At 41.2% G+C, this 23581-nt stretch overlaps 1 protein-coding gene across 5 annotated transcripts in view; it reads left to right on the top strand.

Annotated features, from left to right (window-relative positions):
- Positions 1 to 3571: 3571 nt before the first annotated feature.
- The window catches only part of iqsec2b (IQ motif and Sec7 domain ArfGEF 2b), a 57759-nt gene continuing 37749 nt past the window's right edge, over positions 3572 to 23581 (top strand). For 4 of the 5 annotated variants that reach the window (XM_053680110.1, XM_053680108.1, XM_053680114.1 and 1 more), the window contains exons 1-3: positions 3572 to 3685; positions 3817 to 4109; positions 4625 to 5419. In XM_053680110.1, coding sequence (XP_053536085.1) covers positions 4980 to 5419 — 440 coding nt within the window. In that variant the 5' untranslated portion in view covers positions 3572 to 3685; positions 3817 to 4109; positions 4625 to 4979. The remainder of the gene's footprint in view (positions 3686 to 3816; positions 4110 to 4624; positions 5420 to 23581) is intronic. The other variant, XM_053680109.1, reaches the window with a different exon arrangement.

The raw sequence follows: 23581 nt of genomic DNA, 5'->3' as shown, positions 1-23581 counted from the left end.
AAAATTAATAGCTCCATTATAACATAGTTATAATCTTTGAAATATATACAAAAAAAGACAATAACACACACACACACCTCTTATCTTGTCTTTTATCTAATAAACCATGTCGTTACAAATCAGTTCACATTCACAAAAATGCCTTGTCTCATGTATTATAGACTCCAATTAATTATTTTATTTTTATTTTTATGGTGCATAAGTTAAAATAAATAATAAAATAACATTTTGGTTTGGTTGTAGAGCATCTATGCGATCTTCCCTCTCTCTCTGTTATCTACTCAGTTGGATGAAAACACATCTTGCTGAGCAGCGAATGACCTTCAGCAGGTGGAACATGTCAGGTGGAAGGTGGAACATTTCTCTCATTTCTCTTAAAATAGGCTATATTTTCTTACCTAAACTATGACTGAGCACCCAATTAACCAACCGTTACATTTTGTGCCACATTAAGCATACGAAATGTTAACTTTTACAAACATCCGTCATATCTCAGCCTTAAGCTATCTCTGGCTGATGAAAAACACACTTCCAATAAAACAGGCCTTACAAAAACTGTCTCCAACAAGTCGGGTGGAGGATGGTGTAATCATTGCATTGTTATTTTACACTGACTTGTTTATCCCCTGCAAGGAGAACTGTTTGGGGGGGTATAAATATAGCAAAATAACTATGAATCCATCACAAGAAGTTACATACTCACTTTGGGCTTGCTCACATTTATTTCGTCTGTGCAATCTGCTGACCCCTTTAAATGTCATAATTGATGTATCTGAGTTCTTAATAGACAATGCAGTGGTACAGCAGGTAGTGCTGCACCTCACAGCTCCAGGGTCCCCAGTTTGATCCTGAGCTCAGGTTACTGTCAGTGCTGTCATGTTGGATCCTCAGCCTATGCTGGAAACACTGGACATGAGGGGGGGACACACCCTGGATGGGATGCCTGCACGATCACACTCCGACACATTCACACCTAGGGGAAGTGTAGCATAGCCAACCAGTTGTGTCCAATATTTATTTTTGCAATGGTAATATTGTAATATACTCCGTCAAACGACTGTAGTGGCACCGGTGGAAATTCTTCACTTCCCAAGCAACCGATCCCAATAGCCAAGCAGCAGCGCTGTAGTCTGTCCAACCATGAGATTTTCTTTTGTCAAAGGAATTCTTAAAAGCTATCTGGAAAAATGTAATAATAATATTGTAAACTAAGTATGAAAAATTTTGGAAGACATTTTGCTAAAAAGTGTTCATTTCCCCTATGCTTGAAGACTTTTGGGACACCTACCATTATAACTCTTTTAGCAGTGAAGACACAACCGCTATCTTCTCACAGGAATAACAAGAATACACCACCAACCTATTAATCGCACAGGTTGATGTTGACCTGCTATGGCATAACTGTTTGTCGCACCTCCTCCTATAGCCATAGAATTACCCAGCTTGTCCTTGAGCCTTGCCAACATGCCTACAGCAACCAAAAACATACAGGCCTCTGTAACGCATGCTCAGTGCCACTGGTTCCATATGGTTTCCTCCTGTTAGACCTAATACAACTCTGGTACGTTTGCCTAACACAACCAGCGCCATACGGATGACTAAGGCTGGGACAAGCCCCACTGGCACCGTTAACGCATGCTCAGTGCCACTGGTTCCATATGGCATAGGTCAGCTGCAGGGTCTTCAGCCAGGTACCACTGCTCTACAATGTTTCCAGAAGGTCTCCATGGCGGAGCAGTGGCAGGGACGTCTGTCTCCTTGCCACCCCCTGCAACTAGACCTCGGGCTAGGCGTTACTACATTTATTCATTTCACTACCCCAACACTTTTCCTTTCTCCTCACCCAGAGCCAAAAGCTGCTCTTCTCAGCCTCTTCAACCAACAAATAGCACCAGAATTGCTAAACACATCACAAATATTTCAGTACAGACCTATCAGTCCATACAGGATTTCACTGAGGGGGTTTTGTGATTATTACGACCAAAACTGCTTGATTTTGCTGCTGCTTTTTTCAAAATTTGTGATGCAATTTGTGGAGTTTTTTTGTTTGTTTGTATGTGGAAACTTGCGAAATTGAAGGTTTGGAGAGAGAGAGAGAGAGAGAGAGAGAGAGAGAGAGAGAGAGAGAGAGAGAGAGAGAAAGAGAGACTTTGTAAAGGATTTCTTTAAACATTTAGGTATATGCTGCTCCAAAGAGTGGGGAGGGAGGAATGCAGCGAGTGAGTGAGTGAGAGAGTGAGAGAGAGAGTGAGAGTGAGAGAGTGTGTGTGTGTGAGAGAGAGTGAGTGAGCGTAAGAGAGAGAGTGAGAGAGAGGAGAGAGTGAGTGAAAGAATGAGTGAGTGAGATTGGAGAGAGAGAGGTGAGCGAGTGAGTGAGAGTGGAAAGAGAGTGAGTGAAAGAGCGAGTGAGAGAGTAAGAGAGAGGAGAGTGAGTGAGAGAGAGAGAGGAGAGAGTGAGTGAGTGAGAGAGAGAGAGAGAGGAGAGAGAGTGAGTGAGTGAGAGAGAGAGAGAGAGGAGAGAGAGTGAGTGAGTGAGAGAGAGAGGAGAGAGAGTGAGAGTGAGTGAGAGTGAGTGAGAGAGAGAGAGTGAGGGAGAGTGAGTGAGTGAGAGAGAGAGGAGAGAGAGTGAGTGAGAGAGAGAGTGAGTGAGAGAGAGGAGAGAGAGTGAGTGAGTGAGAGAGAGAGAGAGAGAGGAGAGAGAGTGAGTGAGTGAGAGAGAGAGAGAGGAGAGAGAGAGTGAGAGAGAGAGAGAGAGAGAGAGGAGAGAGAGAGAGTGAGAGTGGGTGAGAGAGAGAGAGAGAGGAGAGAGAGAGGAGAGAGAGTGAGTGAGTGAGAGAGAGAGAGAGGAGAGAGAGAGTGAGAGAGAGAGAGAGAGAGAGAGAGGAGAGAGAGAGTGAGAGTGAGTGAGAGTGAGTGAGAGAGAGAGAGAGTGAGAGTGAGTGAGAGAGAGAGAGGAGAGAGAGAGGAGAGAGAGAGAGGAGAGAGAGAGTGAGAGAGAGAGAGAGAGAGAGAGAGGAGAGAGAGAGTGAGAGTGAGTGAGAGTGAGTGAGAGAGAGAGAGAGAGGAGAGAGAGGAGAGAGAGTGAGTGAGTGAGAGAGAGAGAGAGGAGAGAGAGAGTGAGAGAGAGAGAGAGAGGAGAGAGAGAGAGAGAGTGAGAGTGAGAGAGAGAGAGAGAGAGAGATTGAGAGAGAGAGAGCGAGAGATTGAGAGAGAGAGAGAGAGCATCCCTACACATCTCTCCATCACAGAAGTCTGGATGCTGTGACTGGAATATATTTTGCCATTTTATTTCAACGTGACTTTCTTGAGCTCAGCACCTGAGAGACTTGTTTGTGTTTACTTCTAACTTAAAGCATGATGTGTGTGGTTTTTGTTTTTCTTGCTGTTTGATGATGTTCTCAGCACTTTCTCAGCACTGAAACGGACAGCTTGAGCATCAGTTGCGGTGTAAAGCTCGAGCGGACACAGGTAGGTAGGCTGCACCTGTACAGTACACACATGAATCGTGACGCTGAGGAACTGCCTGATTAGCGGCGCGGGGTTTCTTCTTCTTTCTCCCTCCACGTCTTCCCTTCTCCGCAGTGTGTGTGTGTGTGTGTGTGTGTGTGTGTGTGTGTGTGTGTGTGTAACAAGGACCAGCTCGTCGCTCGGTTTAACAAAAACACACCGGAGTGAGAGCTGTAAGGTGAGTGTCTGGAGGAGAAATGCTAAGAAAAGGATTTAGATACACAAATTCACCGACTGAACTTTTGATCATTCCGACGCTTATTTGTGTCTCCATCCTTTATCCTTTTTTTTTTTTTATCTATTTCACAGATTTATTTGTATTTTATTTATTTATTTAAAAAAAGAAGAAATCAGCTCATACATTGTGACGATACAGCAGCCTGACTGAAGACCAAACATGCGCGCGCGTGCCAACATCATCAACATGACACCGAGAGTTACCTGAGAGGAAAAGGGCGGGAAGCGCGCGCTGGATTGAAGGAAGGAAAAAGAAAGAAAGAAAAAAAAAACAAAACACCACCAACCGCCAAACCGTCGCGCTCTTTTCGCGCGCGCACAACAGCGAACTTAAACCATGGGGTGAAGAGAAGAAATGGAGCACTGTAAGTAGACTACAGAACATTCTGAACCTGTTTTTTTTCCTTACCTAAGTGTCCATTTTTGTTAAAATGATACTTAAAACGAAACAATTAAAAAAAAACATTCAGTTGTTTTGTTGTGAGTAAAACTATTTGTTTACACTATATTAGCATACACTTTACACTTTCGAGATTTTTACTTTTTCTTCTTGTTTATATGAATTGACAGGTAGTTTCACAAGATATTAAATTACTGAATATATAAATAAAGGCTCAAAGCCTATTCAGACATTATTGTTTGTGTTTATGGCCTGGTCAGCAACTGTTAGCTCTGTGTGTGGGAGTTTGTGCTGAGTGCAGCAAAGCTCAAAATGGTGGACTGGCTTTTCCTGATTGTTTCCCTTAATGTCTCTATTACAATTCTCACTTCTTCAGACTTAAATGGATATCTGTAATGAAGGAGTGTGGGGGGAGGTGGGGATATTGTTTTCTATTTGTTTTCACCCTGCCTACTTTTCTTCGTATATATTTTTGTGAAGTAGCTGAACGGATGTTCGTCTGAGAAGATGTGAAACCTGCTATTGACTATGTGCATCTACGTCTACGTTGAAGAAAATTTGCCTGTTATTATTGCAAGTCTCCAATATGCCTCAAGGCATCAACAATGACGATGACCCGGTCTGTAACAGTGGTCAGTTTAGCTGAACATTCATAGATGGTTTCTACTACTGAGTCCATCAAAATCACCATCTTGCTCTTCCATTGATAATCCTTTAATTTATCAACAACCCCCCCCAGACTACCCCCCCCCCCCACTTGACTAATTCGGTGGGGGGGGACTGAAAATTACACTTTTTAAGAGTGACCAGAGATCTGGCAACACGAGCCTGGGCCATGGAGACAAACCCAGACAGCCCTAGCCGGGCTGTGGAGTACCTCCTGGAGCTCAATAATATCATTGAGAATCAGGCCAAACTCCTGGAGACCCAGCGCAGGCGCATTGAGGAGCTCGAAACACAGCTCGACCTAGTCAACCAGGAGAACCAGGACCTTCGCTTGGACAGGAAACCTGGAGCTGACAGCTCCACGCAGAACCACAATCATGAACAGAACTCAAAGTCCAGTGGACCGCCGTCTTTGACAAACCACAACGCCAACAGTGTTCACCATGACAGCAACATACCATCGTCTACGGTTCCTGGCCCTGCACGGAGGACCCACTCCAGGTTGAGCCGAGGCCTGTCGTGTGGTTCAGCTCCTGTGGAGAAGGAGAGGGGAAGGCTGGAAAGGAACGATAGCACTGGAACCAACAGCACATCTACTCTACGGAGACAGTAAGTAGTTCTTAATCATATCCATGTTATTCAGCCCCTGGTTGGATGTCGCGTATACTAACTTTTAAGAAAGATGGTGTCTGAGCACAGGTCAGACATTTTATGGAGTTACAAGGTAGGAGATGCCCAGTGGCATCTCCTACCTTGACCAGTGGCATTCTGACAAGTTTAACACAGTACAACCATACTACAACAAATTCGACATTAACATTAGGCACTATTTCTTTCTTTTAATCCACTGCATATATGATGCGTGTGAGGAGATTTGGAGGCTCTAATCCAGCTTTTCTCTGATTTCATTGGGTATGCTTTTCTTCGATGTATAGGTAGCCACTGTGTGGGCTGCTCTGTTATAATTTGTGTGTGTGAATGTGTGCAGCATAGAGTATTACAGCAAGAGAATATCTGCCTTTGCTGTGTGGGAGTGCTAAATGAGTATGCTGATTTGTTGTACAGGGTCGTGAGGCATTTGTGTGTGTGGGCATGTTTTTATAGCTTGGTGGGAACCAAATGTCCCCACAAGTATAGGAATATCTGACAGATTCCCCCCCCCCCCCCCCCCCCCCCCCAGAAAACTTCAGTGTTCATTAAAAAAAATAATAAAAGTGACGAAATGTCTCCTTTTGGTTATTGAGGTTAATGTTAGATTGAAGTGATGCACAGCGTTGATTAACCGCATTAATAATGATTTCAATGGAAAATCCTCCCAAGGTTTGTAAGACAAAGGTGTGTGTGTGTGTGTGTGTGTGTGTGTGCAAGGAAGCGATAATAATAAATTATGCATGGAACTTCTACATCTAATTTATAAAGACAGTGTATTAAGGCGATGAGTGTGTATTCCTGTGCCTGTGCAATACAACAAACTGACTGTGGTAGTTTTTGTCCAACTGTATGCCTACTGTACTCTTATCTGCATATCAGGTTTAGTATTAATCACGGAAAGGTTAAGGTGTTTGCCAATGTTTTCCTGTGTCCTTGGGTGCAATGCGCTGTAATGAAAGGAGCAACTGCTGTAGAGAGAATGAGCCTCAGCATGTGTCTTCCTGCTTGCCACAGTAAGCAGCCCTCTCAGCTCATATAATTATGTTTGCACTCTTATTGCAGCCAGCTGCAGCTCAGCCCCATAGTTTCCTCTCAAGAGTTTCTAGATTCTTCACTGCGGTTCACTCTCCCACTTTCGCCCATTAGTGTCTAAAAGTAAGCTGGACAAAGAAATCTTTCACTCCTACAACTCTACAACGCTGATCATCATTTTGAGTGGAAACCATTTCAAATAATTTTGACTGTTGAAATAAACCGAACGTGAGATTTCACTTCAGGTGTACCTCAGGGTTCAGTACCAGATCAGTGTAATGTTAGAATATTACAAACACGGGGTCTCATTTATTACTCTGGGTGATACACACACCAGATGTATGAGTAAATCGTATGAACACATACACAAGAAATGTAGTATTCGTGAAATCCGGTAAATTTGGGAAAATGTTTTTGAGTGTGTGCATATTTATGCATAAGATGACTAATGTAAACCTCGACTTTATCAACTTCAGATCATATAATTTACATGGATCACTGCACTGTCGAGTTTAAATTCCTTAGTTTTATTACGTTTACAGCATTTAGCGGACACCCTTATCCAGAGCGACAGAGAAGCTTTTTGGAGTACTTATTCATGCTAGTTCACTAGGTCCGGAACTAAGCAGTAACTCCATGATTTTACGATTTTTCGATCACTTAAATTAATGCAAAATAAAGCAATCTCCACAATATTCGGATTAGCTTGCAATTTTTCAAAAATACCATGGATTTTCCATGGATTTGGGCCAAGACAAGTCAGGTGACGTCACCACAACGCGCATTCAGTCAAAGCCCTATGTAATTCACGTGTCGAACATGAGTACAGGTAAAAGGTCTCATTTTCGTGCAATTGCAATTTCGCAGTTTTCTGGAAAACAAGCACAAAAAACTCGGCAAGTCGCATAAAATTTCGAAAAAAGCTGTAACAAAATCAAGCATTTTTGGCCAAAACAATCACAAAAAAACTGTGAATTTTAGCCCGTTCTTCAGTACAGAGCAGCTTCTGGGATGTTGGTGGGTTTCCTCAAATGAACTACTTCTTTAACCATTCTTTAGTAGAACGACTTGATGCTTAGGGTCGTTGTCTTGCTGCATGGCTCACTTTCTCTTGAGATTCAGATCACAGAGGTCCTGAAACTTTCCTTTAGAATTTGCCGGTATAACTCAGAATTTATTGTTCCATCAATGATGGCAAGTCGTCCTGACCCAGATGCAGCAAAACAGGCCCAAGCCATGATACTACCACCACCATGTTTAACAGATGGCATAAGGATAAGGATTATGCTGGAATGCCTTTCTCCAAACATAACACTGTCCATCTTCTATACCGCTTTATCCTTTTCAGGGTCATCAGGCACAAGGCTGGGTACACCCTGGAAACGGTGCCAATCCTTCGCAGGGCACAATCACATACACATTCACACACCCATTCATACACTACGGACATGACAATCAGCCTATCATGCATGTCTTTGAACTGGGGGAGGAAACCGGAGTACCCGGAGGAAACCCCCGCAGCACGGGGAGAGCATGCAAACTCCGCACACACAGTCGACACCCACGGTGGGAATCGAACCCCCAACCCTGCAGGTGTGAGGTGAACGTGCTAACCACTAAGCCACCGTGTGCCTTCATAACACTGCCCATTGAAACCAAAAATTCTATTTTGGTCTCAAAATATTGCCTTCTGGCTTGTCCACATAATCTTTAACAAACTGCAGGTGGGCAGCAATGTTCTTTTTGCAGAGCCATGGCTTTCTCCTTGCAACACTGCTATGCACACCTTTGTTGTTCAGTGTTCTCCTCCTCACCTGATATCAGTGCCTGACCTCACTAATGCTATTAGTGAAAATCCTTCCCAGAAGAGTGGAGGTTATTATAACAGCAAAGGGGTGGGGTGGGGGGGTATATCTGGTATGGGATGTTCACATCAAAAATCACATATGGTCAGGTGTCAACTTTTGGCCATATAGTGTGTCATTCATGGCTACTAATGATATCAAATAAGTCATCAAATATATTTTACAGCTGTTTCATTTTGAACATTCCTTTATATAAAATAAGCAGTTCAAAATTATAGCGCTAGTCTTCATTAAGCAAAATAGCATGGGAAAGTCCTTGTAAACGTATTAGCAGGCAGGGTGGTGCAGCAGGATGCCTTGCTTCCTCATAGCTTCAGAGTTCCCTGTTCGATAGTGAGCTTGGGTTACTGTCTGTGTGCGGTTTCTGTGCATGTTCTCCCTGTGTCTGTGAGGGTTTCGTCAGGGTTCTTGGTTTACCCCGTGGTGGAAATTCATCAACATCCCATAATATGTTGTTTTCCAAAAATGTCTGGTAGTGAAACTCATCACGAGGAGGCTGACAGCCAGTTCACACACACATACACACTTCTCAGTGAAGTTATACTTGATAAACACGTGTACAAATCTAATGATAGAAATTTGAACAGATATAATTCACTTAATAGTAAAATAAAATAAAAAAAAGATACCATACCCCTGGGATAGGCTCCAGACTCCCCTGTGACCCTACAGAACATGGATGGGTGGATGGATGGATACCATACCCTTCACCTCCCAAAATATGGCAGTAGGGGGATTGGCTAAACTCAGATGCCACCAGTGGTGAATGAAGGTGTGTATATGGTGTCCTCCGATGGACTAGTCTCCCATCCAGGGTGTTCCTGCCTCATGCCCAGTGTTCTTGGCATAGGCTCCAGATCAACCCTGACCAGGATAAAGTGAATATTAAAAATATATTATATATTAAATATAATATATAATATATTAAAAATATTAGTTGTAGTAACTGAGTGACAGTATCTTTGACTCCATCTTTTTGTTGGATAGATTAATTCAAAGTGGTTATGTTTCATTATTTTTTTTTGTTGCACTTAACATGAGCACTTTTAACTAATGCCACAGGCTCTCAACAAATGAGACTTGATTTTTAACTTGAAGCCAAGAATGATTGCGTACTTCTCCGTCCATTCATTTTTAAGCATTCTTTCTCAAGCCATATCATCACTTCATTAATCAAATCAGAAATGTATTATTTATTTATTTATTTATATATTTTTACGAACGCCTGTAAGATTTAGTCCTTCATGACAGAATGTCGCTAGCACTGTAGCGAGTCTTTGGTTGGTTGTAAATAATTGACAAACTTAAATGCACGTACGTAAATTGGATAAGATCGCAGCTGAGGATCTGCTACCGAAGGCGCGATGGTTGACGTGTAGAGTCGTCGAACTCTGATTCGCAATGTGACAAACCCTTCTCTAAGCTTAATCAAAACAGTAAATAAACTCCCTAACAAATTGTACTAGTCCTTTGCTTTATGATTGCTTCACTTGACTAATTCTTTTGCTAGAAAGCTGTAATATTTATCAGACATTTTATCATATACGATATACGCTACACACGGTATGTCATCCCTTTTACGTTCAAAGAAAGTCATGTAAAATTATGATTAAAATCCATTCACACCTCTGTGCATCACGCTCATTACCCATACATTATTACACGTCTTCGCCCCCTCCTCTCTTCCCTGTACTCCCACGAGGAGAATTAGTCATTAGTAAGTAACACATAATAGTTCTTTATGTAGGTGTCAAACGCTGTGGAGCCGGTACAATAGTACAGAGATCACAGATCTCTGTTTATGTGTGCATTTGTTTATGTGTCTGTAATCATTTTCTGTTAATCTTGTGTTGTTGGTAACTACATGTTGTATTGCATAAGCCTATTCGTAAAAAATAATAAATTAAAATAAGAAGCCTCTTATATAACATGACAGCACTTGCGTTAATGAGAGTATGTATGAACCCTGTAGTTGTAGGGATCAGATTTGGATGACTATGCATAGGCACGTATCTTTGTGTCTAGAAGAGCAAGGTTATTTTAGGACCATCTTCTTTCGTCTGCTTTCTTTGCCTTGCAGCAAGCAGCATTCTGTGCTTAAAACACTCTTATTTCCCTGTAATTTTATTTTTTACTCCTGGGCGATGTGTATGAAGATATCATTATCACGGCACACCAGTGAGTTAGTTGCGCCAAAAATGTATTTTTCATCTTTCTCTTTGTGTCTCATGCCATCTGTATTGTAGAGTCACTTTTCTGTACCTGAACGCTTCCTCTCCCTGCTTCGCTCTGACACTGCTGACAACAGATGGAGAATCAGCCTGTGTCCCACCGTTTCACTTTTAGAGTGGAGCATGCTGGGAAGAGGTCTCTCTCTCTTTTCCACCCCCACGTATACTATTCCAGTTTTGTTTTAGCTCCTGCCTTGACTGCAATCACTTCTTCTTTCCTGCTCTCTTCTCTCTCTCTGTCACTTTCATTCTTTCATGTATCTTTCTCTCCCCTAGTATCACTCTCCTTCTCTTAGCTCATCAGCAGAAGGTCATGGCAATACTGACTGTGCTAATTATTGACCTGCGGTTGGCTTTTAACTGCTACCGATGACACAGTCTCCTCAGGAGGCCCATCCGGCATGCCAGGCATCTCTCTCTCTCTCTCTCTCTCTCTCTCTCTCTCTCTCTCTCTCTCGCCCCCTCCCTCTCCTCTCAGTCACTGTCTCCTGCCTTATGTTAGAGCTAGTCCTTATATTGGGTCTATATTTGGGTTTTTCTGACAACACACTACAGAAATGTAGTAAATTGAAGGTGTAATGAAAAAGAATTAAATGTAAATGAAGCGTTTTTTTGAAATTTGGCTTCTGGTTACTTAATATGGGCCAAAATGGGCCAAATCCAAAAATGATTCTGTAACATTGGATTGAATGATGTTTGGTAATCTACTTTTTTCCTTTTCTACTCATTCACTAATGCAGTACACATAAGTTAGGAGTGTAAGACAAAAAGTCTATTAAAAACGCAGAGTAGCTAATAGTTTTGCACAGTACTGTATATATTCATAATGAAAAGGGGCTTTAAAAGTTCAGAGGTCATTGGCAGGATTTCTGTCCAGTAGGTTACCAGACCGCCTATTGTATCAGTCAGTGGTGTCTAACCCACCACATCTGCCAGAATCCTCAGCTGGCAATCACATCCACTTCCAAGTAAAATCACTCAAGCTCTTCTTCTGTTACACATCTAACCTCATTTAACTCTGTATATTAACTTTTCAGTTAACCTCACTTTGCTTTGTCTTGGTTGTGCTCTCTTGGCCTCATTATGATGCGTTTTGTTTTGTTATTCAGGATCACTGTTTTTCTGTGTATGATCTTGGATTTGTTTTTTCAGGTTTTGCTTTTTCTGTTTTTGACATTGTCCTTTTGGTAGGACTTGTACTTTTTTTTTTTTTGTGGACATTTTTGCCTTTGGTTTCTCTACTCTAGTGGCAGTGTGATTAGTGTCAGCTTGGCATCTACCTAAAACTTTTTCATTGTGTTTAAACCTTCCATACTTAATTTAGATTATAGTAAGATTTTGTGTGAAAATGTGTAATGTGTGACAGTCTTGAAAAACCTGCTGTTCTGGATGCCTGCCAAATGACTAAACTTAACCATGTGTCCTAAAAATGCTCTACTCCATATTCCTTACTAATCAGTCCCTCCAGGATTTCATGATTTTGCGGTCGCAGAAATAAACGTAAAAAATTCATGGAAACTACAAAGTTCAGAGGAGTTTGAAATATTTTGGAATGTACACGCGTGTCGTGATGTCATCACGACACGCATTCAGTCAAACACCACTTTGATTCACGTCGTCAAACATGAGTACAGCTGAAAGGTCTCGTCAAACATCACTGCGCAAGACCGTGAAATTTTACACACACAAGCACAAAAAAAACTCCACAAGTTTCATCGTAAATTTTGAAAAAAGCCGCCGCAAACTCGAGCATTTTTGGCCGCAGCAATCACAAAACACTCCACTAAATCCTGTACGGGCTGACTAATGGGTTTGTGCATTATGTTTATTCTTGGTTAGGGTACAACCTATTGCAATACTTTGTGGGATTTCATGACCAGATTATCTCCACCATGTTTTTAGAGATCTGAACAACACAATACTACCCTATACCCAATACTAAATAGTGCCCCATGTAGTGTGTACACGGTGAGATTTTAATTATTTAGGGAATAGATTGTGTAAATTACACATTCGATGCAGTTGAGAGTTGACAGCATACAGTTATCCAGCATACTGTCTAGCAGCTTGGTTTGAGCTGTTTTAGACATATTTTGCTCAACTGTGTGCGATACAATTTTGTGTTTGCCAGATTGAAGCAAAATTTCCAGCCTAATTACATCTCAAAAACCACACAAAAGACTTGTGTGCGACTTGCGTCACAGTGGTGCACACGTACAGGCATTATCCTCTCCACAAACCCACTTTTCCTCCCCCAATCTTTGCAATATATCTTACAGTAAAAAACGGTTCTGTACAAGACACACTGTCTGCACTTTACACTTTCCTTCTGTTTGCAGAAATCTCTTAGATTTTATTCCAATTATTTGCTAAAAAAAAAAAAAAAACATGATTTTGGCAGAGACAAAGTATTTTTTAAATGCCCCTAATTTGGCGTTAAAAAAAAACCCTGGCAACTATGTTGTTAATTGTACGGTCCGCTGTATTTGTTTCTGGAGCAAGTATGGGGCAGTGTGATTGCTTCCCCAAAGGGTCTCTACAATTAGTGCTTGTTGCAGATCTTATTTTTGACCACTAGGTGCGATAATCACTCTGTAGCGCAAAATGGGGCAGCACTTTTTTGCCAAAAGTATTAACTCCAGTATTAAATTATAACAAGTAGGTACTGTAGTAATTAAATTACACAGTGGTAACAAAAAAAAAAAAAAAGCTTCTGTGTTATGACCAGAATAACATTTTCAAATGGAACAGTTTAATAAAGTCATAAAATGTATCAGTCTTCCTCAGTGTTCTTTGACGGCAGCACAGCAGTGTTTGTTACTCATCACGTCCCCTTTTGGACAAATGTCCACACACTTCATTAATCTCTGGAGCTGAGAGCAGTTCATAGTAATAAGAGATTCAGTGCACTTGAGACTCTCTCTCACTCTCGCTCTCGCTCTTTCTTTCTATGTGCACTTAAACTTAATCTGTGACCTGTGTACAATTTTCAACAATTGCCAACAGGTATTTTACACATGTTCAAAACTCCTCACACTTAACACAGTGTTTGTATGTGCACAAAATGTTTTTTATAATTGCTATATAATTATATATGCAGTATATAAACTCATGACTCATTCACTTTATTGTGAACTTCTCTATCCCTGCTTATTCATGTTATTATTCAGTCAGCTAATTGGGTATCAGATACAGATACAGGTCAAGTGCTTCAGTTAATGTTCACATCAAACATCAGAATGAGGAACACGTGGTTGTTTCTGGCAGATGAGCTGGTTTGGGTATTTCAGAAACTGCTGATCTCTTGACATTTTCATACACAACAGTTTCTAGAGTTTTACAGAGAATGGTGTGACAAACAAAAAACATCCAACGAGCAGCCGTTCTGTGGGTGGAAATGCGTTGTTGACGAGAGAGGTCAGAGGAGAATAGGCAGACTGGATTAAGCTGACAAAAAAGGCTACAGAAACTCAAATAATCACTCTTTACATCTGGTAAGCAATTTCAGAATGCACAACCTTGAGGTGGATGGGCTACAGCTGCAGAAATGCACATCAGGTTCCACTCCTTTCAGCCAAGAACATGAATCTGAGGCTATCGTGGGCACAGGCTCACCGAAACTGAACAGTTGACGAAAAAGACAGGTGACATTTTAAAAATCTGACTAGACTACAAAGGTAGCATGACAGAATGTAGCCAAGTGCACGAATGCAGAATAAGGGAAACCAATGAGTATATGACAAGTTAAGTACTTCATGTTTCTCCCCTTGACCAAAACGATGCAAGTTGCTAAGCAATATTTTGGCTATGAGATTTGGTGTATGAGGACAGAACACATAAAGTGCTGTGAAAAAGTATTTGCCCCATCTTGATTTCTTCTTTTTTTTTTTTTGCGTATATCTCATACTCAATAGTTTTACATCTTCAAACGAAATACAACATAAAACAAAGGCAACCTGAGTGAACAGACAATACAGTTATTTATTACTGAAGCAAAAAAAGTTATCCAACAACTATCACTCATGTGACCAATTGCCCCCTTAAACTTAAAATCTGGTTGTGCCACCTTTAGCAGCAATAACTGTAACCGAACGCTTCCGATAACTTTCAGACTTTCACTTACTTCTGCTGTAGGACTAGGACTTCCTATGCTTTAATCCAGTTGCACTTGAGTTTTAACTTACAGCCTGAAGACTGACCATTCTCCTTTAGGATTTTCTGGTAGAGAGCAGAATTCATGTTTCCCTCAATTATTGCAGGTTGCCCAGGCCCTGAAGCAGCAAAGCTTGACTGTAGGTATGATGTTCTTTTTGTGGAATTCTGTGTTTGATTTACACCAGATGTAATGGGACTCCTGTCTTCCAAACAGTTCCACTTTCGACTCATCAATCCACAGAAATACTTTTCTTTGCATACCCTGAGCATGAGCTCAGAGTGCAGCTCACCCCTTGAGCAGAGAGGGTTAAGGGCCTTGCTCAAGCTTGGCAGCACTGGGGCTTGAACCCCCGACCTTCCGATCAGTAACCCAGAGCCTTAACCGCCAAACTGTGGTTTGTTGGAGTCCCAGAGCCTGTGAAATAGCTTTGTAACCCTTCCCAGACTGATATATTTCAATCATCTTCTTCCTCATCATTTCTGGAATTTCTTTCAACTTTTGCATAGTGTGTTACTGGGTAAGACCTTTTAACCAACTTCATGCTGTTGAAAAAGTTCTATTTACGTGTTGATGTGATTGAACAGGGTTTGCAGTAATCAGGCCTGGTTGTGTCTAGTCCAACTGAACCCCATTATGAATGCAGTTTCATAGATTTGGGGAATTAGTAACTACGGGGGCAAATACATTTTCACACAGGCCCAGTTGGTATTGGATAACTTTTTTGCTTCAATAAATATGATCATTTAAAGACTGTATTTTGTGTTTACTCAGGTTGCCTCTATTTTATCTTAAACAATTTTTAAATTTCATTTAGTATGATATATACACTAAAACAGAAGAAATCAGGATGGGGCAAATACTTTTTCACAGCACTGTACTTATTCTGTACACAGCTGATTTGTGTAAAGCAATAGGCTTCAGGATTCAGAAAGAGTAATGCATACTATAGTTACAGCCCAGAGGTGCATTGCACCACCGTGAAGCATATACAATACATCGACAGGTACTTTGAGCTCATTATAACACTGCATCAGAATGGAACCCAGCTTACCGTCAGCTTAAATAATTACATTGGCAGTATTACCCTTGAAATCCTTGATAAATCTTCTGGTTCACAACGGGGGGTCATTATGTTTCCAGGTATGCACACAGACACACCTCCCTGCAACCAATTATCAGCATTCATCTGAAAGCTGGTTGATGCACAGCACCAATGATACGCATATCACACTGTTAGGATTCTGGAGGACTGCATATCATCCCATCAGTGGGTCTGCATGCTACGTTTACCCATAAACTCCCTCTCTGCGTGGCAACACAAATACACAAATCCATTTCAAAACAGAAATAAACCAGTCTTTATCCTAAACTGCATAAACTGGGTATGACTGTCTCTCTGTAGGTTCACCTGCAAACAGTGAGACACATACAACATGTGAGAGGATGGGAGTGTTTAATTACTGAGACCTGACTTTGCTTTATGTCACCCACTCTTCGCTGAATTGCACCGGATTCTTTTTTGCAGACATTTGACCTCAAGCAGGGAATCTGACAGCAGATCCTCCAGGGTCCTCACTTGTGGACTCTCATCTTCAGCTCACCTCACATGTTTTCACCGTTCATAAGCTTCATTCTGTGGTCATTGAACCATTTTGTGTGGTTTTGGATGTATGTTTTGAATCATATGATCCATCCACAAACCAGTTGTAGCTTCATGTCAGAAGCAGTCATTTAAAATTTGCTGGTAACTCATGCAGTCTAGGATCATCACAGATCCTGCACTATACTTAACATTGGGGATTTGGACCTTTTGTGTGTAACCATGCTTGTTTATCCACCAGAACCACAACGAGTGTTTGATGCAAAAAGCTCTATTTTTGTCTTTGATCATAGAACCCAGATTGATGACATCAGAAGGAATATTTGTGAAGACAGTCCTGCGATGATGACACCTTTCCCCAAACAAGCACAATCCTGGTACTGATTCATGCATTTGGACTAAGTGTGATAGCACCCTTTATATAAGTCTAATCAATGTTAAGGATACAAGACACCACAAATATAATGAGATGAATGTCACAGAGTTTTGGTCTTGAATCAAATTCCTACACAGCAGGATTAGCTCCGAGTAAAACACTACAGATTATGCTCACGGATCAGTTCCGTCCAGTGCTCCCAACTCTCAGAAGTCTAGTGAACAAATGTGAGTTCAGATCTAAATGAAAATGGAGGACGACTGTTCAACGTGGCTGTTATCGGTTGTCTTTTACACATGCCTCCAGTATTGTGTTTTCACACAAAACACTATAGGATGTCGAGTCATTTTAATTATGCATAATTGTGGCAGTCATAACTGGAGTAGATTGAAGAGGTTAAGATTGAATTCTACACACCCCACACCACAATATAATCTAGGAAGATGATCTTTTAAGACCGGCCTAACATCTGGAAACCTATTCTGATTGCCATGAGGGGGTCGTTGGCCTTAAGATCAGCCCGATTATCCTCTAGTGTGGCCGAGGCATTAGTGAAGCTTACAGAATTATTTTCGGCGTCTCCACCTTGGGAAGCTTTTATTTTCACTATAGGCTCTCTGCTAACTCGTGGCTCTTCTATTTTTAACACTGTCCCTCCTTTCCCTTCCTCCCACTCACTGCTATTCTCAGTATTTGGTTGGGGTGTGCATGTGGACAACTAGATTTACATCACAGCCTGTTTAACAGTGAATTACAAACACTGTGTGTTATCACTGGTGGCAGAGCATCCTTCTTTTTCTAACCCCATCTCTTTATAATAGCTATGATAATAAGAGCTGTGGCATTTTTTTTTTCTTTACATCCCTGTTTCAGCCATTCAGTCTGCAAGTCTTTTCTTCAGCATGCACGTTTTAATATCTTTGCCTTTATGCCTGTCACCACCCTGAAGCAATCACTTATGATTGACATTTTGGCCTGGACATTTTATCCACGGTTGCCATGATTCATACCGCATATAGCCCCTGCAACAAAATGATCTCTATTGAACAAAAGGCTTGGCAAAATCCCAGACATTTCCTCTAATTACACTGAAATCAGGTTCACCACACTCATGTTTATGTCAACTGATTTGACAAAGCTAATCATGCTTTGAGTGTGGTGTGACTTCCCAGTTACTGGAAACATTTTAATTAATTGTATTGTAACTCACAAAAGCAGTTAGACCAATAACATGAGTAGGTAGTGTGCCCTGATGTAATTGAAGTCACATGGGAGACTCTGACTATTCTCAAAAAGCATTAAAGTCTGCCCTGTGGTCAAACTCATTCTGTTTTTATTTATATATTTTCACTGTAACTGAGTGAAACTTGACTTGTCCCTTTATTGGTCGCTTCTACTGCTGGATGAGATTTTAGATCTAATCCACACAGTGCCACTTTGTGAATGCATAAGTGCTGCATGGGCTCTGCAGGAAGATGATCTATGAACTGTTTCCTTGGATCCAAATATGGAGTGTTTTATAGCCCAAGGCTGTGTAGTGTCAATGTTTTAATGGAAACCTACAAACAGATGAAGCTGGCTCTGGACTGCAGCATTGCATACTGCGAAAACAAATCCTGTTCTCTTCTACTGTAAACATCAACAACTGTGAATGAGAGGCATTCTTTATATGGAGTTATGAAATAACTGAACGACTGGAGAACATGTCTTAAGTGCCAACTTGGTGAGTGGTGCAAGAGAAAAGCATTGATTTCCAATACCAAGCCCAATCATGCCATAGCCAGCTGTGGCCAGGAGTCCAAGAGAGCAAAAATGGCCATGGGTGGGAGGGATGGCATTACACTCTCTTGTGTCAGTGAGAGTGAATAAACCAATCATGGATGTCTATGAGCTCACATTTGCGGAAGAGGGCAGTTAGTGCTTCAGCTGTCCTATGACTTAGCTGTAGTTCAAGATGATATGGTGGCTGACTTCATGTGTCTCAGTGGAAGCACGTGCTAGCTTTCACCCCACCTGGTTGGTAGCTATTTTGTGAGGGGAAGGTTAGCTAGTGGGTGAGAATTGGCAAGTGGCCAAATTATGAGACAATGGGGTAAAAAACAAACAAAAAAAACTTACTTTAAATTCCCATTCTCCACTAAAGATGACATTTCTGCAACCACCATCAGCTCCTAACCATGAGTCTATAGTCTGGCTGTCTAGCACAAAGCAGAAGCTGGCCAGAACTCCACCCCAAGTTTTTCTCAACCTTTTACATTTCTATTCATGTAGCTAAGGGTGTGGTCTGTACTCGCAAAACGAGGGATGGGTCAGCTCACAAAAGAGAGCTACGGGTTAAAGGCTTGAATGGGTACGTAGAAGGGTATGTAAAAAAGGATCATTAATAACACAAAACATAATTAAGAAAATAATAGGGATTTGTTTAAAAATGACCTTAAACTACACGAACAACCTAGATTTTGTGCAGTTTACCTAGTATAAAAGACCTACAGTATAAAATAAATAAGTAGCACAAGGTTGAAATCCAGCCAAGAATATTTCTATCCTCCATACACAATTATACTGGCTAAAAAGTAACATTATTCTTCACACAATACGCTACATTTGGTAAGCGTGAATGGAATGTGCAACTTGTGAAATTTTTAATAATCTAAGCATGACTTTGACTGTCAACACAGAGCAAACCTGATTTTCAGATCAGCATTAAAACAGTCCGTCACTCTGGTGCTTTTATTGTACTACATGATGTTTTGCTAAAGCAAAAGACATAAGCTGTCACATTGATTATTACTCTGGCTTTTAGACTTATGGCTTAAGCTGTTCCCGTTTTTCTGGCTCATTTGACTGTTTGATGCAGAGGGTGAATAGCAAGTTGCATCATTCGCATGATTCAGAATAAGTATAAATATAAAAATAAATACTCCATTTTTTAAATAAGTGCTCATTTGTCTCTTTTGCATGATAAATGATCGGTGATTTGTGCAAACAAGATATTTTTCCTTCTGGAACTCACTCTCAGTGAGCACATTATATAAGCCACATGTTTTTTCCAAAGCTGGGGATGCACACATTAAACAGTAAACACAAAATAAAGCAGTTGCAAGTTCCCCCCCCCCCCCCCCCCCCCCCCCCCCCCCCCCTTGTGGTGGAGAGTCTAATGAAATCTGCATGAAAACAAACAAATATGAAAAGAAGCACATACACAATACAATCTGACATGGTTGGATTTTTTTAATAGCACAGTTTGCCAGCTGAGGTTTTCCTTGTGGGAGTGTGTTCATGCACGGGGGCGGGTTTTTATATCTTGGTGGGGACCAAATGTGCCCACATGGTTAGGAATATCTGACAGTTTTGCTCTCATGTTGACGTTTGGCTTGTCCCATGAATATCATTATTAAAAATCAACATTGACTATGTAACCGATCATAGTAACTTGACCAGAGTGTAATAATCTGTATTATCTCACCATCATAGCATGTCCATTATCCGTAAGGCTGACACATAGGCCTTCCTTCACTTTAGGTCTGTGCAGCAGATCATTTTGTGTGTGAGTGTGTATACAAGAGAGAAAGTGACAGAGAGAGAGTGTTAACATGTGTCCATTACTTTATTACATTTTCCACTTTGGCCTATTGAGAGTCTAAAAATGTTTATGTCCTTTTTTTTTTCACTCTGCGAGCCGAAGTGTGGTGTGAATAATGCTGTTGCTGTGGAAACAGAAGATTTCCCTCTGGCAGTTTGGAGGGTTCGAAGCTGCCCCCCCCCCCCCCCCCCCCCCCTCGCCCACCCACAGACACTTATCTGTGTGTGTGTGTGCGTGCGTGCGTGTGCGTGCGTGCGCAGGAGTTATAGAGAGATATCATCCTCCTCACCTCTCAGAGCTCTGAGATAGATTACTCATTCATGTCTTTCAAAAGTCGCTTGCGTAATGACAGCATCAAATGATTTCTAGTTGATATTCATTACCAAGACAAAGCATAATCAAATTAATATGAATTTATGTTTCATTCTTTCATTTCCATCATCATGGTGATGATAATCCTTATATTTGATTAGATTATATTAGCTGATTGAGTCCTGTGTGCCGGTTTTGGTTGGAAAGCCTGAATAACCCAAGCTGTAGTGGATCAAGAGTGGGTGCAGAGATGACGCTACACATCAAAGGTGCTAAGTGGTGCTAATAGAAGTATGCAGCAGGTATCCAGCAAGTAGCATCACAGCTGTGCGGTATTGATGGTGTGTGTGTGTGTGTGTGTGGGAGGGAAGGGGGACTGTGGGGATTAAGGTTACACAGCAAATATACTACTCTTATTGACAGCAGTTTGTTTGAGAAATCAGAAGTTCCTGCTGAAGGTCATCGTCACAAATCTGATTGCTCTAGTGTGTGTGTGTGTGTGTGTGTGTGTGTGTGTGTGTGTGTGTGTGTGTGCATGAGCACAAAGATAGATAATCTGAGCCACCAAGCCGGATCAGTTCAAATGATGCACATGCCTCTATTTACCCCCAAACTAACTGACCTAAAGGTATTCCTACACACACACACACACATACACACACACACACACACACACACACACACACACACACACACACATAGAACCTTTGACCTTTCTTTGTGGTTATGAAAATTCACACTGTGTCATCTGGCAGCTACAGTTCTAGTTTTAGCCTTTTTCTCTGTGTATTTGAAAAAATACATGACTGCATAAAAATACAAGACACACACACACACACACACACACACACACACATATAAATATATTTAAAAAATAGCAAACTTTCTTCCTGAGTTTTCAGCACAGTGTAATCTGTGTAGTAAATTTTATTCAGGAAGTTTTTCACGTTTGCATGTTGCACTCAATGCAATGCGATCGTTCTTCAGACTAGTTAGGTCGGTGATCTTTTCTGATTCCAGGATAGCTCTTGTCTACCAGGTGTAGAAAAATAACAGATTAGTGTTCCACAAGCTGGTCACTGGGATACAATCCAAGTGTCTCTATCGACGCACTTGAAATTCAGTCTGGTTTAGAGTATTAAATTTAATCCGGCGTAAATAACTAGACGAATAAACTAACATTGACTTTATCAGCATGCATGTAAACACTCACTGCTGACCTGCATGGATGTTCTAGCCCGGCTCACCAGGAATTTTTGATTTTGTGTATTATTTTTTGCAAATGAATAAATACATTTTTATTGATTTACCGGTCAGCTGTAAATCAGCTGTAAATTTAACTAGATAAATTTTTTTAAACGAAGAGAAACTTCATTAACTCCTTTGGTCCTGGTTGAACTGGAGCCAATCTCAGGAACACTGAGCATGAGGCAAGAACACTGGGCCGGAGGTAGGAATACAACCCCGGATGGGACACCAGTCTATTGCAGAAGACCATGCACACACGCACACATTCATACACTCATTCACACCTAAGGGTAAACTAACAATCCACATCAGCATGTTTTTGGAAGGATGGAGGAAACCGGAGAACCTGGAGGAAACCCATGTAGAATGGAGAGATGCCTGTTAGCAGAGTGTGCTAGGTGTTGTGATTTGAGCGCACACAAAGCTATTCGCGAGCTCACAGAAGTGACACACTCGCTGTTTCCTATCACTCACTCGCCGGTTACATCTGCTCGCAATTCACTTTGGGGTTGGGAATAAGACACATGTTCCCACAGCTATGATATGTCACTCTCAAACAATCTCTTTCTTTTTCATTCAAAGTATTTCTGACTCAAACACAAAATTGCTTTACAGTTGTCATGTCCTCATTTGAAGACAAATAAGCGAAACCTCAACCATTAGAGAAAATGTCTTTTCAGCAGTGCAGTATCTTCTACAGGTGCCATTTTACAGGGCTACCTGCTGTTTCAGCAGCGTGTTGGTGTAAAATCAGACAGTTGTCATGTATCCTTGCCTGATCCCTGAGCCAGCAGGTCTGTTGGTACTGTAGTATCAGTGCTGGACTGACCACAAATATGGCTGCTGAAATTTGGGTGTTATTTGCATGATATGTTTCATAGGCATTAGTTTGCTTGTTTATAATTCTCATGTTTTCTGTAATGTCTGTGTTTTATGTCATAATGGTTTTAGCACTCAGGTTGCCAGTGTGTGGATTATGACTGTGGACTTGTGCATTTACATTTACATTTATTCATTTAGCAGACGCTTTTATTCAAAGCGACTTACAAATGAGGATTTGTACCCGTTTAACTTATATGGTACAATCCTGATGATTGAAAAAGCATAACTGAAGAGACCTTCACTTACATCACCTCAAGCTCCCATGTGTTACACCTACGGGACAAATCATATCTGTTGTGTACGATATGAATTGTGCAATACAGAATGAAAACATCCGATAGTAACCCAGTTCACAAATGAGAATAAACATAAACACAGTACTTAATTCAGACACAAATCTCAAAGTACCTTTGAGTGTCTTTACTGAATTCTCCAGTAGCCAAATGTAAAGCTTTTGGTGAAATCCCATGTGTGCGTTTGGATACACACACACACACACACACACACACACACACACGGCAGGGAGCAGACTTTTGTGTGTGTTTGATTTGATGGTGTCTCTTGGCTTCTTAAACTGTTGAATATTTAAGGTTTGATGAGATATTAGCGTCTCTCTCTCTCACTCTCTCTCTCTCCCTCTCTCTCTTTTGAGTCTCCTTATTACGCACTTCTCTCATGCATGGAGGTGATCGGTTGCCGAGGGAACTGCGCTAGCTCAGTGGGCGAGAGACAGCACAGAGAACAGAGAAATATTGGTGGGAGGAGAAAGAGAGAGAAAGAACTGAGTGAAGCAGAGATAGCAGAGATGAGAGGGGGGTAAATAAAGGGGGGAAGA

Source organism: Ictalurus punctatus, chromosome 5, assembly GCF_001660625.3.
Source record: "Ictalurus punctatus breed USDA103 chromosome 5, Coco_2.0, whole genome shotgun sequence".
NCBI lineage: Eukaryota > Metazoa > Chordata > Actinopteri > Siluriformes > Ictaluridae > Ictalurus > Ictalurus punctatus.
This window is presented reverse-complemented; position numbering and strand designations above follow the sequence as displayed.